The sequence below is a fragment of the Porites lutea genome, chromosome 3, assembly GCF_958299795.1.
Source record: "Porites lutea chromosome 3, jaPorLute2.1, whole genome shotgun sequence".
NCBI lineage: Eukaryota > Metazoa > Cnidaria > Anthozoa > Scleractinia > Poritidae > Porites > Porites lutea.
The window spans coordinates 27,799,459-27,816,213 of NC_133203.1; the positions used below are offsets into that span (position 1 = coordinate 27,799,459).

General features: G+C 39.3%; 1 protein-coding gene across 1 annotated transcript; it reads left to right on the forward strand.

Annotated features, from left to right (window-relative positions):
- Nucleotides 1–1,133: 1,133 nt before the first annotated feature.
- LOC140932078 (uncharacterized) lies at nucleotides 1,134–15,067 on the forward strand. The gene is made up of 13 exons (XM_073381736.1): nucleotides 1,134–1,169; nucleotides 1,293–1,514; nucleotides 1,624–1,815; nucleotides 2,346–2,512; nucleotides 2,962–3,166; nucleotides 3,646–3,865; nucleotides 5,037–5,296; nucleotides 6,083–6,221; nucleotides 7,007–9,294; nucleotides 10,600–10,651; nucleotides 12,281–12,523; nucleotides 14,144–14,221; nucleotides 14,614–15,067. Exons 1-13 carry the CDS (start codon nucleotides 1,134–1,136, stop codon nucleotides 14,799–14,801), a joined length of 4,290 nt encoding a protein of 1,429 aa, XP_073237837.1. The 3' UTR covers nucleotides 14,802–15,067.
- Nucleotides 15,068–16,755: the final 1,688 nt, after the last annotated feature.

Genomic DNA, 16,755 nt, shown 5'->3' on the forward strand with positions numbered 1-16,755 from the left:
CCGTCACTTGAAATCCCGAGTACCCCCCCTGGGGTGAACTCTCGAGCGAAACGATCGTAAATAAACGGTGAAGTTTACAAAATAATGTCAAAAATTATACAGAAAATTCCAACAGAATATGAATTGCGATGACTGAGACGAATGTGAAAGGCATGTGCACCAGTAAATAATGCGGCCGTAACACGCCGACTTCTTGTCAATATAACCGGACGTTCTATCAGTTAAATATGTGAACCATCGTGACACCTCTCTTTGAATTTGGTCCTGTTGTACAAATGCCGCGGTAAGAGCCAAAATTCACTTATATCTTTTGCTCGTTTTAAGTTTTGTAAAGTCCTCCTTCGTTATTTCCTTTGCCCTTATAACCTTGCCCTACTGATGTTTGCTAGACTTTCTGAGGACCAGCGCCAGGCGCTGAATATAGTTCGAGAGGGACATAATATCTTTATAACAGGCCGGGGTGGTACGGCTAGGAAGAACAATTGCCTTCTAGCTTCTTCAGCAGGGTAGGGTGGCTTTGGGCAAATGATCTATCGGTCCCCAGAAAGGTCACCTCAGGACTCCCGGGATTTTTTTTTTTTTTACACTGCCCAGGCCTCATTTTCTTGGCCGCGCGTTGATCTGGCCCCGCTGCTTCGGCGAGCATATTCTCGGTCTGTTTGGATTATATCCTTCGAGTTTGTCAAAGTCTGTGGGATTCGTTTCTCTACTTGGGAAAGCTTCATTGGTTTGTATATCTGCTGCTATCCTAGTTCTATGATCGTGGCATGTTTATTTTCCGTTGGAGTTTGAATTTCGTGGAAAAAGTTGTGTTGAATTAGAGCATGTCGGCGAAAATGGTATCTCGTGTTTCCTACCTTGTATATTATTATTGTATATAGAGTGAATTTGAACAAATTACTGCAAATTATCACGAAACTTCGTTGGAGCAATAAGGAAAACAACAATTAACTGCAGAGTAAGTTTCATTGATCTTTATTTAGTATTTCCTAGAAATTTTAGGATGGTATTTTTAGCCCATACAAACACTGTAATTTTACCGGAACCGTACTGTGGTACTATCACAGAGCCTGGGTTACCTGTGCCCAGACATACATTTCTTTGAAAAATAAAAATATAACCCAAGTTTATGAATGAGTTTTCGACAGGTTCTCGTCGAAGCCTCCCAGGTAAAAGTGTTGCTTGATAAGGCGATCTTCATCTCCAATGATGTTTTCTGCGTGTATGTGTGTCTCTACTTGTGTCTAAGTGGAAACGCACTTTTTGCGTGACGGCCTTTTTTCCTTCGACAGGAGAAATTAAAGAAAAGGATCCCTGAACAATCTTCAGCTGATGAACTAGTGGAAATTCCAGAAGAATACAAAGGTTTAGTCATTGGTAAGAAGGGCAGTAACCTAAAAAGAATCAGCAGTCAAACAGGGGCAAAGGTGATTCGAAAAGACAGAGAGGTGTACATTGTCAGTGGTACAGAAGAACAAAGACAAAAGGCAAAAGTTCATATTAAAATAGCCATCGTAAGTAATTATAATTCACATAACCTTGCTCTGAGGGATGGTACCTTCATTTAATAGGTTAATTTTAGCCTTTTGATTTAAATCCACTCTTTTGAATGTATTCCTGTAGGTAGGAGCTAGATTGAGGGGTTTGGAAAATGAGTTCAAAAACTCATATTGCTACATCGATAGTAGCTATCTTCCAGCCGACTGCAATCTCAAGCTGGAGAAAATAGCACATGGAGTTCATACCGATGACACATTGCTTTCAGATTCACGTACCTACTACCGACTGACGCCGGTCCAGGATCATGAACCACAGGTGGGAAATTTCTTCCTGTCAGATTTGCGAGAAATAAGGAATCATTACGTGTCAGCTCCTAACATTGTGCTATCTCAAATCTTTGTTGAGTCTAATTTACCGTCACTACCACAACACACCTGGGAAGTCAGATTCATTTAAATGGTAAAAAGATTTAAAATGTTTTTTTAAAACATAAAGACTAAGAGATATTGTTACAAATGTACATTTTAATGGATTAACCTCATATCCCAACGTCATATCCCGTAACCAAAGAAAGATTTGGTCAACATCTTTTTCAGTAGGACGTTGATTTGCAGAAGAACTGAAGTACTGAAGCCATAACTGAAGCCGACTATATCAAATGGGGAAAAACGCACTGCTCTAATGGCTATTTATTTATTTTATTATTTTTTTAACCAGAATTAGGCCATTTTAGAATTCATCACATTTGGCTTTAGAACGTGTTAATTGAGTAGACCACCGTACCTAAATCTTTTAGAATTATAAACTCAAGTGATTTTTAAAAATTTCATTTCATTTCCTATTAGGACTGTTGCAGTCCAAATGATGACCCAGCCTATTTGTCACAACTCAAGATTGATACTTTAAATGCACTACGCATGGTCAAAAAAGAAATTGATTCAAAAGAGTATCTCAGAGCCGAGATGTGGTGTCATTTTGGGACAGGCATGATCCGAGGAGCCAACCAAGGTAGGTTATAGCGTTTTCTTCCATCTTTGGATTATGATGTAAAACAATTTGTTTTTTCTTTTTTATGAGCTAGATTAAATCCCTAAAGAAACATCCTTAATGAACCAATAACTTTTCGTTGCAAGACTTGATCTTTAATCTTCGTAAAAATGGCAAATTTTGGAGGTTGTAGGTTGAGGAGATTTTGTTTAGGACATTATTGTTCCGGGGTTTTGTTTTCTTTGAGTTGGCCCGCTCATGATTTTGGTGTAAGCCTACCCTACTTGACGTCTGGGAAACTTTATTGATCTAGTATTGGAAGAAGGTCGTAAGTGTAACCAACCATTACCACGAAGTACGCACAAGGAGATAGTTATGTTACTTAATAGGCTCTTCAGATTTTCACCTCCATTTAATAAAGGTAACACCTTCGACAATGTTGTTAATTCTTTGTATAGAGGAAGCTAATGACAGACAATGGAGTATTGACGAGGTAACAGAAAAGTTGCGACAATCAGGTGGAGATAGCTGGAAGGTTGTATTTAAAGAAGTGGTAAATCTCGAGGAAAAAATATTCGAAGAAAACGTTTGCGACAAGACCCCTGAGGAATATGTGGATTATGCAGCGAGGCATGATTTGACATTTTTGACACCATCCGGACATCAAATTAGGTGTAAGGTAAACGTCGGGTATATTCCATGCAGTGGCAAAAATAAATTTTTCAGGCTCGCCGGGATTTCAACCTCCAGTGATAGCCAATATACCCGAGAAAAGATGAAAGTTATGATTAGTTGCCTTGGAAATAATCCTTTTTTTAAACTTAGTCTTAGGAGGTTAAGGCCGATAAGTGGGATAAAACTTGACTGCATCCTTTCTAATGGTTACTGGATTGGAAGGAATAAATAAAGTGGAGTTCCCTTGACACAATCTCATTGTGGCGTGAACAGCTACGAATCAGTTACCTGTTAATAGATGGAATTTAAAATGTCTATGTTAATTAATATCAATCAAAAGTAATAACATTTCAATTAATATTTAGCAGTTCATGACCTTATTTCTGACTCACTGCTTTTGTGCTGCAGTTTTCAGAATCGGTTTCCTGCATGCCTCAATGTTAAAGGTTTTAGATGACAAAATACAGTTGTGTTATGACGTAGGTATGGGTTGCAAAGAAAAACGTCGGGAAACGGCTGGAAGATATTCCCCTACCGTTAAGTGACGTAAAAAACATCTTGAAAGAGATACACTTTAAGGACGAAGCTATGCAGTCACGTTGCCGTGGATGGCTGGTCGTACCATCTCGCAGCTACCTGCAGGCAGACATACTCTTTCCTGGTTGCGAATTTGATTGTCGACTGACTGTCCGCGGTCAATCAGGTACGATATCGATGATGTGGCTGAATAGACGATAGAGTGAACAGAAGCTTAGACTTCTCACAGTACTCTATTTTTCTGTAAGTTCGTCGAGATCGAGCGGTTTGCGTCACGTGCTACCATCTTGCATGAGTGTCAAAACTACACTTAGCTCCTGGCGGTATAATCCTCGACGCCCGCCCCCTCGGTACATTTGAAAATCAAGATGGCCGCCATTAACGCTAAGGCGCTATATCTCGACGATCTCACGAAAAAATAGGGGACTGTGATCAGTTTAACAGAAACTAAGGTTTCCAATTAAAAGGGACGGGAGACTGACAAGGCAATTGGAGATTCCATTTTATCCGTTTCAATATCTTCACCATTACTACTAACAGTGACTACCTTTGCCCAAATTAAATTGCGCGCGGTTAGCGCACTGAGCTCCGTGGTATGGACAGAGGAAATACAACAAGGACAATAGAACTCGTTAATTAATGTGGAAAGGCCATAGGCGACTCATTCTGGTCGGGTAAGCCAAAGGATTGTATAGCCAGCTTTCAGATCTTTCCCTCCTGCAATAAGCTAGGTCAAACGTATTATCTAATCAGGAGCACCCAACAACCGACTGTTTCCATATACGTCTCAAATGGGTTTCTATATGCTCTAAAAGCATGTTGGGTTTATTTGGTCAGGGGCTGCCTTAAAAATCTCGATAAAAACTATTTTTCTGTTTGCGTCTCTCGGCGGAACTTTGGTTGTCACAAGCTTTTTTAGGTAGCTTTTTGGTCTCATCCCAAAACTGTTAGCTGATTGTGAAGTATGAGGACATCGAGTAGCTATACTTTCTATAACTATAACTCTCCTATATAGTTTAACCTAGGAATGAATGGAAGGGAGATCGTTGGTACCTACATGTTTCTAGTGCAAAGAAGGAATACCTATCTATCTTTTTAACAAGGTACCTTTTGGCGCATAGGTCGTCACTTGTATAACGAAAAGCGGTCAAATGGATTGTTGTTCAGTTTTTTATTATCAGAAAAGACAGTTAACACTCTCAGAAAAGTTAAGCTAATGCGCCCTGCAAAAACACATGAGACATGCATTGAGATCGCAGCTTTACCATCACTTGATCGACTCTAACTATATTAAGTTGTAGTTCCAGACCTTACATTGTGTTATTTGCCTTTTTTAGATTCTGGTCTTCACACAGACTACGTGCCTAATGATGAAGAAACCCAAGCTTTGTCAAAATTTCTGTCCGAACTGAGTTTGACAGATGTCGATGAGAATGAAATTTCTCTTTCCAGAGAGAATATGCCTGAAGAATTCCATTTTGTTTACAACCGATGTTGTAAACGTACCCAATATGAAATAAGTCCAGGATTTACCATAATTCTTTCGAAAGAACGTTCGTGGCGAAGAGATGCAATAACTGAGGAGACCAGAGAATCGGTAGTTATCATGTTACTATATTTTCTACAAGTTCAATGGGTGATATTATACTTATTCCGTTCCTCGGGTTAAATAGCTGATTACTATCGTAATGCGGTCAAAAGTAAGTATTAGTTTAAAAAAAAATCGAAGGATTTGACACATTTCAGTCGCATGAAAAAATGAAAACAATAGCATGCTTTTCTGCCTACCTTTCTCTATAGGAGCTAGTTTCAATGCTTCCTTACCACGAAAGCGATTTTTTTTTCTAGACTTTAGCTCCCTAGTAGAAAATGTGAGAATTATTTTGGTTTTGTAGTCCTTAGACAGACAATTGTGATCGCAAAAGCAAAAGCAAGATCTCTAAATCACACAGTTAACGTGAGTTTACAAATAAGACGTAAGAAAAGACACAAGCAGTAAGTCCAGTTTCATTGTATTATTACGCAACTCTTATTAATAAGTCATTTACCATAAAAGGAAGTTCTGCCTCTTTGACAGGTTATTAATTTGTCAAAGAATTACGAAACAAATAACGGGCTGGACTGGACGAACCAAAGTTTGACGTGATTTTATGAAGTAAAGTTATTAATCTCTGATTTAATGTCAGTAAGTAGATAACATGCGCAGCCATTATACCCATTGTCAATCATGGCCTGGGTGGGGCTCCGGATACTACGTAGCTCGTAAAATGTCTGTGCGTTTTATTCATTCAAGACCTCGTATAAGGTATTGGAATTACTGAATGCACTTGTTTTGATGATTTCATTACGAAACGGATTATCGCGTTTTTTTTTTTTTCGGCAGAAGGACTTTTTCCTCCACTGCAGAGAATGGGACGAGTTGCTGAATAGAAAAGAATGGATTCCAGAGAAAATAATTGAAAAGCTTCCCGACTTTTTTCGCTTTGTCAAGAAAGTTCAAAGTCTGGTTTTAGCTAGAACAGGTTAGCAGAAAGCCACGTAATAATTGTTTTCGATAATAATAACTTAGCCTCCTTTAGGAAGAAATAAGCTACTTTCAAACTGTACAATGCCCCTCAGAATAATCATTTAATCAAAACGGCTAAATAAGGTGCAAGTGAGAATGGGCAGATGGGAGACGGAGGACCAAAAGACAGGCAACCTTCTTGTGTTTGTTATTGTAGTCGTTATGTGGACTTTTCTATTTTTTTTTTTCTTTATTTATCTTTTTTTTTTCCTCTATTTAAAATAGTGATCTGTTTTACCGTAAGATGAGTTTTAGTAACCGATAATTAGACTCAATTGTAATGAATTGTGAATGTCTGTAATAAATCGTAATTGTTTAATTTGTAAAGAATAAATAATAATAACAATAATTTCTTTTGAGATACATGGTCATTTGCAGGGCTTTACGTTCTGAAATATCAAAGGTTTCTTGAGACGAACCTAGTCAAGAGTTACTGCAGAAGACTGAAACTAACCTGAATGTTTTCTTTCGGAATCTTTCTTTTTTTCCCCTTCAATCGCATTTTAGTAATTGACCCATTACATTCATGTTCATTTTTCGGCTATTTCGGCAACATCACCCATGTGTAAAGTGAGTAAGGGAAGTTTAGGCACTACGTGGGGACAAACCCTTATATCTCACAAAGCACCTTTCCATTTGACAAACCTTAACACGCTTTAGGACTACAAGCAAATATATCAGTTCATTCTTCGAAAAAATAATCAGGTGATAAATGTTATTTTTTCTTGTCCAAATTTTCAGTTCCTCCTGAGATCCTTGCGCGGGGCATTGCAGCCGTAAAAGCCTATAACAGGGCCCTCAGTGATGGAAAAACTTTAGTCAAGAGGGTTCCGTTAATGCTGATAGGACAAGACCGTGCGGGTAAGACCAGCTTAAAAAAGTCATTGAAAGGAATCTGTTTCGACCCACAAGAAGATAGCACTGTTGGTATAGAGGTAGATCCTTCTCATTTCAAAGTATCTACGGAGACATGGAAGACAGGAGTGACAGCTAATCAATACAATGATACTGAAACAGCTATTAGCTTTGATTACCAAACAGCAAAAAGTATTGCGTGCAGTTTGAAGGAGAAGGGACAAAGCATTCAGTTAGAGGGTGGTAACTGGGAAGGGGCAGATGCCTTTAATTCAGAGGATTTCAAAGAAGTAGAGGACTCAAGGCCTGTTGAGCCATTACAAAATTCAGAGGATAAGACGCCTAGACTTTCATCTTCTTCTATTGGCAGTCATGAACCCCAAGTTTCATCTGTTCAAAAAGTGCTAAATGAGGAGGAAGTTAACGTTCCATATCCAGATGTTCCTGACGAAGTAGCAGCAGTCACCGAAACGTTACTCCAGTGCGATTTTGAGGACAGTGAAGAGGAAATCTATTCTACTCTGTGGGATTTTGCTGGACAGTCCGTTTATTACACTACACACCCATTATTTCTAACGAAGAGAGCTATCTATTGCTTGGTTTATGATCTTAGCCTGAATCCTGACGACGAGGCAAAGCCTGTGGTGAAACAAGGCCTATATGAAGAAAATCAAGAACGCTTTCATCTGAAAACTAATTTTGATTATCTTGATTTTTGGATGACATCCGTGGCTTCTTTCGGCGACAGACCAGAGGCAGCTCTTGCCTCAGATGTTTTGCTAAAAAAACTCCCTCCAGTTTTCCTGGTGTGCACCCATGCTGATATACCTTACGGTGGTGGCAATCCCAGAAACCTAGCTTGTAAGATCTTTGGTCGATTGAAACAAAAGCCGTATGGTGGTCATTTATCTAATGTATTTTTCGTAGATAACACAAGTCTCAGCGTCAAAAACTCCGATTGTCCAGAGGTTATGCGACTGCGAGAAGAGGTGCTTTCCCTTGCCAGAGAGCTACCCTACATAAACGAAGCTGTTCCAATTAAGTGGCTTCAATTTGAAAAGGCACTTCAGGCGGTAAAAGAAAATCTTACCGAGGAAAAATGCATTTCTCTGGAATCAGCAAATAATATTGCGTTAAAAGTTTGCAATATTATTGACCACAACGAGTTTGAGACCTTAATGAACTACTTGCACGACTTAAGAAGTATTATTCATTTTGATGACAACGTGCATTTATGTAAAGTCGTCATCTTGGACCCTCAGTGGTTAGTTGACGTATTTAAGAAGGTGATAACCGTCAGGCCGTATGATCCTAAAGAGAAAAAATTTTTAGAGCTATGGTCTAAGCTTGAGAACGAGGGGATACTTGATGAACAACTTTTGGCGCACGTTTGGGATCCTTTGTTTAAGGACAAAGAAACCTCAGATAGTCTTATTGCTATCATGGAGAGATTTAGCCTACTGTGTCCTTGGTTTTCCAATGCTTCGAGCAACAAGGAATATCTTGTCCCATCAATGTTGATGTCTCATCCACCACAGGAGGTTCATGATCTTATTGAGTCTGCTGAGATTCCTTCACTGTTTGTTAAATTTTCAAACGGCCATGTCCCTGCAGGTTTCTTTCCCCGGCTGGTCGCACAGTTCCTTCAATGGGGAAAAGATGGATTCTGGGCGCAAGAGAAGCCCCAGCTGTTTCATGATTTTGTCAGATTTTACACCTCTGGAGGTGTCTACTCCGTAATACTTGTATGTCATTCCTCGTCCGTTGAGGTTGTTATTCAAGGAGGGAATTCCAACTCTAAGGATGACTCATGTCCGAAACCTAGCACTTTAGCAGACTTACAACCCGACGGTTATGAGGTAGTCTTTGCTCGTCAGGTGTGTAGGAAACTAAGTTTGCTGATGGAGTGTATGCGAAATGACTTTCCCTGGCTGAGAAATATGAAATATGAGATGTGTGTCATCTGTCCCGTCTGTTCCAGGGGAAAGGTAGTTGCCCTCTGCCAAACGCATCGTGCAAAAAAATGCAATGAAGAACAGTGCCTCCACTTCTGGAGAGTTTCTCAGTTATGCAGTGACACGGAAAACATCTCTTGCACCAGGTCTGCTGTTGCTCGAAGCACCAAAGTGCAGGTCATGCAGTTTTCACCTTGGTTTCCTTCTTCAATACAACAGGTACTAACCTTAGAGCAATAATTCCGAGCTTTTCAAATCTGATTTTCTGGAAACGCCCCATCCACTTCATTATTTATGAATTGACGCTTGTAATATAATGCCACCTCCTTAAAACTTGTTAGTTTGAATGCACCTTAATTTACGAAGGTGATGACGTCCAGGAGGTAGAATTAACGATGTTCTTCCAAATGGTTCTTCCCAACGGTTCAGTTTTATTCACACTTATATATTATAAATATTTACATTATATATAACTAGACTGGTGGAACTGTATTAAATATTGAACATTTATTGCTACTTAGAGTCTCATACCTCTTGCGAAGCAATCATCAGGCAACTGCCAAAAGTAATGATTACAATCAAAGATATGCTGGAAAACAGAACGTTACAATAAATACGGGGCGTGGCACGTGGCGCGTAGCGCGTCATGCCGCTAATTAAGTGATGCTTATGAAGGTCATGTCAAATTTGCCACAAAATCTAATAATCAAATTAGGGCAGTGTTTAGTAGAAAAAAAAAACATATGCGCCAATGTTTAGCTAATGTTCAGTTATTTTTGAGTGATACGGAACCACAATTATATTGCCGTGATACAGTGAAACCTAGATATAACTAACCTCTATACAGAAAAGTCATCGGTACAACGAACGATTTTCTTTACCTCAGTAAAGAAGTATGAAAAAGAACCTCGGTCTAACGAAGCCTCGTCATAGCGAACTCATTTTGCTCATCCCTTGGCCCTTCGTTATATCGAGGTTCCATTGTATAATTTTGCAAACTGTAATAGTGAAAATGCAGACGTTAGAATATAAGGGCCTGTTTACATGGAGGTGGGGGACCCCAGGTAGGTGAGGTAAAATATGGCGGGTCACCCCACCTATCATGTAAACGAGATCAAATCAAAGTGAGAGATTACATGGACAAACGGGTTACCCCACATAAGCGGGTTACCTCACTTCTCTGGGGTCCCCCACCTCTATGTAAACAGGCTCTAAGTTTACAAGAAGATTATTATACAAGTGGAGAAGAGCGGAAAAACCAAATTTTAATTTAACAACAGACAACTTTTCAGTGAAGTTTGTTTATAATATTAATATCATGGGTGACAAATTACTTCTTAATTTTTGGCGCGAAATTTCATGATAGTGTTAATTTATACATTGTGAGCGTAATTTGTCTTCCATGAAATGGTTTACTCGTGAAATTATTTTTAAATTTTACTCGTCATCATTCGATTACACATACAAATTGGACTTGTAAACCAATAAGAATTACGCAGCTTACTTTAATTTTGTGTTTATTAGCCACTGCTCGCAATTAGTGAATGTGACGAAGACCCATTTACGTCTGATGAAGGTAAGATGAATGTGCCAACAGTTATGTGAATGATTCGTAAGTTTATAACACATCTAATCTTTGAAACGCCCGGGAGCTACTCCCTTATATAAGCCATATAGTTATGTGCCGCCCCAAAGAGTAGGGTTTTTGGGCTGTTTTGGTCTGAAAACGGGCAAAGACTTTGCCCATTTTGGGCTGAAATCGGGTATGGTTTTCGAGGGAACTACAGGACTGTATGAACGTATTTGCCGTTTCAGTTCCAAATGAGTAAGAAAGAAAGAGAAGTGTGCGAATTCAAAAGGACTTTTAAGAAATCTTTTTTGTTGCTGTTCTTATCTAAGTATTTTCTTAGAGGCTTGGTCTGAAAACGGGTATAGAGGCCAGGTCTGAAAATGGGTCGGAAAGATGACAATTTTTGTTCTAAAATAGGCTCAGGATTTGGAGAACCGGGTGCACACCCCCATCAAGAATTCCCAGGAATGTCAATCCCCCCCCCCTCTCTCCCCCTCTCCCTCCTTCCCCTCTACGGGATAATTAACACCAAAAATGACAAAAATATTATATGCAAATATGAAGAAGAACTCAAATAATCGTAGACGGTGACCATAATATTATTATTGGTATCAAGATAAAGATATGGGTATTATAAAACTTACTTAAGTTATATTTTCGCATCAATATACGTACGTTATAGACATGATGCATGCATACCTATACGTTACGAACCATTGTCATAACGTAAATATACGTTTTGAATTACACGTACGTAGTGTAAATATACTTTATTTTGCTTACCGCGCAAATACGTTATGAATATTACTATAATTGCGTTTTGAGCCATAACATACGAATACGTTCTGTGTAAGATGTAACTGGTATGCTTTGACCATCTAGCGGAAAAAAGCCCGCGAAAACTTGGAGTAATGGCAGCTTTGTCAATTTTGCATTAGCATTATTCACTCGCTGGGAAGTGAATATTGTTGAGTGTTGTATTGTTTGTTTTGTTTTTCAAAGACCAACTAAAGACAGAAGAAGTGATTTCAAGCCGCAGACATGGTGTCTAGTTTTCAAAAGAAGCGTCATAATATATTTACCGAGCTAAAACTTACAGTGCTCTTAATTTTGACCAAATAAACGTTTTCAACAATGGGGTATTTGCATTTTGTATTTCTTCATAACCTTTGTGATATTGTTATCGTTAGCCAACAAAAACTCTCATTTTCTGACGCGCCTGTCAGATGACTGTCAAATCGGTTGTCCTGCACTTCTTGCCGGTCCCCCTCAATATAACAAGGGGTTGTTCTTCAAATAGCAGGTGTCAACCGTCGAGTTGTATTCTTGCTGTTCTTGCTAGGTTTTCAGGTAGTAGTTCGGCTATACCGAACCAACGCAACCTCATCCTCAGGGCTTATCGGTTGACGTCCCTTTTTCTCGCGATTATTTTGTACTATTAACATATTTTTCCAAATGTCCCAAAAGTATTCCAAATTTGGCCAACGCGAGCTGGTTATGAAGAATTTTCCTTGGGTTTTTGAGCCAATCAGCAACAGAGAAACCTAATTCCTTCAGCACTTTCTAGAAAAAAAATGTATATCTCAACCCGTTACCACAATATTTCTAACAATTTCTCAAACAATTGAATTATAGCAAACAAAGAAAGAGCGCTTGCAGTTCGTAGCAACGTATTTGACCACCTTACGTCCAAGGAGTGCGATGCCAAACAAATTGTTCACCAACTGGAGGAGACCCTTGAATGGAATCAAGCCTCGCTCGAACAACCAAACCGTGAGGCGAAGAAATGGATCCGCTCCTTGACAAGAGAAGCTAGGCGTTCAGAAAGACTCGATGTGGTAAAATACTTAAGAGAAATTACACCTGCTGGCACTACTGGTGAGTACGTATTTTGCTCGTCAGTTTTTCTTTTTCTATTCTTTTTTTTTTTCTTCTATAAAGAGTACTTAACATTTTCATGTTATCTATTCTTACTATTACTCTATTAAGACCCAACATCTGCTGTATCCCTTTTATTTAAGCTGCGACGGTCAACAATTTCGCGCACTTTCTCTCTGCGGCATTCCTGTGTTGCGAGTAAAAGAAAGATGTTGCTAGTGAGAAGGTATTGTTGCTCAGCAAAGGTTTTGAAGTTACAATTTATGGATGGACATTTGGCTTCATGATAATAATGTTAATTATGTTAAGTGAAAAAAAAAAAACTACTTAAAACGTTGTTGACTTTTATCGCTATTAATGGTGATGATGTTGATAATAATGATAATAATAAATACTCAATGATGCTCAATTAACCTCTTCCATTATGGGACTTTTCAGGGAAAGAGTGATTTTTGTATCACCTTGAAATGAAAACGCGCGAACAAAACAGAAACAAACGAACGGAAAAAGAGTGATTTGATTGGTTTATCGAACGGATACAAACTTGTGCTGCTTTTGGTTTGTTAAGCGAACGCTCGGCTGGAAAACGTTATGCCCGAGAACTTTCTAGAAATCAAACGATACTTCCCTTTGACGTCATACTGCAACACGAATGGCCAATCGAACAATGCCTTCTCCATATTAGGGTTTTCTTTGGCAGGAAAACGAAGAGTCCATGTTTTGATCTTTTTATTCATTAGCTGATAAAGTCATAAAATATATAACGTACACTTCCCGAAAACATTTTTCACCGACGAAAATCGCTCTAATGAAAGAAAATTCAAATGGAACATATTTAAGACTATTCCCAACTGGAGACCAAATCTAGCTGGCGGTTAGGGCGGGACTTGAACCCAGGACTCCGGATTACAAGTCCAGGGTTGTAACCGCTTGGCCATGCAGCCTCCACCGTTAAAACTAGCCTTCAATGCAGGCTTGTTTTTTGGGACGAGAAAATATCACTGAGGAAGATTGGAGTGAGGAGAAATTACAACCCTTGGAGTGGGATCCTCGACTTATATTGCGGTTACTCAAGCCGAGGACATTCTCGCACCAAAATAACATTTTTGTTTGATTAAAGGAGCTGTGTCACGAAATTCAGCCAAATTAGGTATTACAAAATGCCGTTAAATCCAAGAGAAACATAAAAATAACCGCTTAAACCATTAAAGGAAAGTTAAAATGACACAACAGATACAACAGATGCCACGGATGAGCAAAACTGAAGACGATCGAAACGGATTGAAATTAGGGTTTTTGAAACCTGTTCAGCCTAACAGTTTTTCAAAGTTTATCTCTGCTGTTTGCAACTTCAAAAATAATGCTCAGGAGACATATTTGTTTGTCTCGAATCTCTGACTTCGTCATTTACATGTAATCTCTCTGCTTACTTTAAGTTCCATAGCGGTTGAGGGCGAGTAATTGGCAAAATTAAACATAATGATCTGGACTGCCGTGACACAGCCCCTTTAATTTCTCGGCATTATTCAAATTATTCATTTTACGGGTAAACTTTAATTAGATTCGATAATATGTCCTCACTTAAGAAAAAATAAATTGTATATACCTGTTTGATTTTAGGTCCGCTGTTACCTGAAACCCTTGACGTAAGAAGCATTCCTTTTACCCAAAAAAGACAACTTAGCGTGTCCTTGACCGGTATGATTTAGACATTTTTAAAAATTACTTTAAAAGCTCTTCACAGTTCTCATGTCATTGAATCCGTGGCATAATAACGTCTCCTTTGGCGACATCCGGTTTAGACCGGGGAGATAATAGCGGCAAAAATGGAGGGTCCATACTTGACGGTCGCCGGGTTGCCCATGCAGTGTAGACTACAGTTAAATTAAACCTTTAGCTGCTTGTGGTCTAGTGAAGGGTAATGGTTTAAAGCAATGTACCCACGGCACAGCCCAGCTCATAATCTCGGATTATCTAAAAGCCTAGCATTTTCTTTCAAAGAATATGTATGCTACCTTGGTACTAAAAAACAATCAAGAAACTAGTAAATAAATTAATACCAATTCATGTTGCGTTTGTTCATGTTGCAGTTGCAACCGACGATAAGTGGAAGCTTGTTGCTGAGAAACTGGGTTTGAACCAAGACGAAATACGTTTCCTCGACCTGCGACTCAATAATCCAGTTGAAGCCCTCTTATTTTTTCGTTCTATGAATGTGGGAGAACTTTACAACATCTTATGTGAATGCGGAATACCCGTTATTGCAGATAAACTGTAAACTGTTTTATTTTAGGAAGGGATACCTCCCCAAAATTCTACTGCATTTGAAAAATGAGCCCCCCATTTCCACTGATTTTGAAAACTTTACCCCCCCCCCCCCCTCCTCTCACCACGTAGCCATAAATAACGTACAGTCCCTTCCCTAATGTATGATAATGTGTTTAAAACAAAGGAAAATAGAATTTTAACCCCAAAGGGATAAAATTGAACCACAACATATGCACCCAACAATAGAAATCATCCTCCATCAGGGAAATAAACTATTTCGGAAACTATTGCCTAAACATATAATTTTATGTTGTAGAATATAGCTGTTAACACACGATAGTTCTGGGTGGCGGCACATTTACAAGTTGTACGATACGATTTTGTTGGTCTTGTCTCTCCGTCTAATAAAGAGACGGCCGAACTGAAAATTCAGGACGACTGTTTGTGTTTCGATTGTGTTTGTTCGACATGTTTGCTTTGCGAAATCATGCAGATAAATTCGGCCTTTACTTTGTACATCACATCTGCAACTAACCAGTGGCGATTCCTCTTCATTTCATTCATGAGTAAAGAGAAAAGGCTGTGATGTCATCTATATTTAACCTGTCGAGTCAAACCAGTTAACCACTTAAAAATAGCATATGACCTTATCTTAATGACATTTCTCCGCATTTTATTCGTTAAATAAAAACAAAAGGCGATGACGTCATCGGCGCTAATGTATTTCTCTGCAAGTTGATGAGATTTCTCCGCCAAAAAAGGATAATTCGTAATTCGTAATAATTCGATAATTGGACTTTCTCAAAGTCCTTCGCTTCTGATTTACAGTTCCGGTAGTGGGCCCCAACCGGAAGCTCCCGGTCCCTCGCTCACTTTGCCACCGAAAACATAAAAAATTTCTTCCTCGTGCTTTGCGCTCGAGAAAAAAATTGAGCTCGATTTGTGGGGGTATCTACCTACTTTGTTCTAGTACACATTTTGGCAAGATGAAGCACTAACCGTAAGCTTCTTTTAACAATAACGAGTCGACTTTAGCGAAGCATTTCTCAAACACCGGCATCCTTTCGTGTGTAAATCTAGTGGAAGATATTAACGCTAAAAAACTTGAGATGGCTCGCTTCAGTTGTCAGTAAACAAATTCGATTTTAATTCCTAGATGATGCATCAAATGTTGCCGCATGAACTCACCTCTTACATTTTTTACCAATCTAAGATAACTGTAGGAGCAGAGCTTGACCATGCTTAGCGCAAAAAAAAGCAAGAGACAACTTTAACGCAACTGCCTTCGTTGCTTGTAATGCGCCGATCAATTGGAATCTTCAACACCCCGCCAGGCAAACCCCAGGCATTAACCATCACATCATTTGCGTCTAAGGATTGGGGACCATTTCTAACCATTTCTAGCTGGGAGACGGGGGGGGGGGGGGAATTTGAATCGGAAGTGTCAAGCCAGTTCGAGCCGGGTCTAACAACGTGGTTCGAAAGATGCGATCTTTCTCGTGGTGACATAGAAAAGTACATGGAACATTATTTTTGGGTCCTGCCTGCGGAAAATTTCCGGGACCAACCGGAAGCATCTGGCAAGGTAATCCTGTTTTTCCGGACGGAATGTTCCAATCGGAAATGCGTGTTCCATTGGTGAAATCGCATCCTTGATACCAGTTACAGGCTTTCGCGGCCGTTTTTCGGTAAAGAGACCTGATTTGTGCAAATGGTAAATACGATTCCGGAATCAACCAGTCCTGGATATTTTGGCGGCTACTACATTTTTAGGGAGATTAAGCAAAGACGTTTTTGAGCGACGCGCGTCAACCGACTTTTGCGTTTTTGAGCGGTGGTTTTGCCATAATTTCGGGCAAACAGTCTTTACAAGGCTGCGTGCAAACGGACGCAACAACTCCCAACATTGTTGGCACAACAATGTTGGGAGATGTTGCGTACGTGTTGGCAGTGGTCTGCAAAAG

What these genes read in the sequence shown, in the direction of transcription:
- LOC140932078 (XM_073381736.1), top strand. Translation starts at nt 1,134, where the DNA reads ATGAGTTTTCGACAGGTTCTCGTCGAAGCCTCCCAG. An exon ending in TTCTCGTCGAAGCCTCCCAG is followed by an intron (nt 1,170 to 1,292) that starts GTAAAAGTGTTG and finishes TTCCTTCGACAG; the next exon opens with GAGAAATTAAAGAAAAGGAT. An exon ending in CCCATTTACGTCTGATGAAG is followed by an intron (nt 10,652 to 12,280) that starts GTAAGATGAATG and finishes ATTGAATTATAG; the next exon opens with CAAACAAAGAAAGAGCGCTT.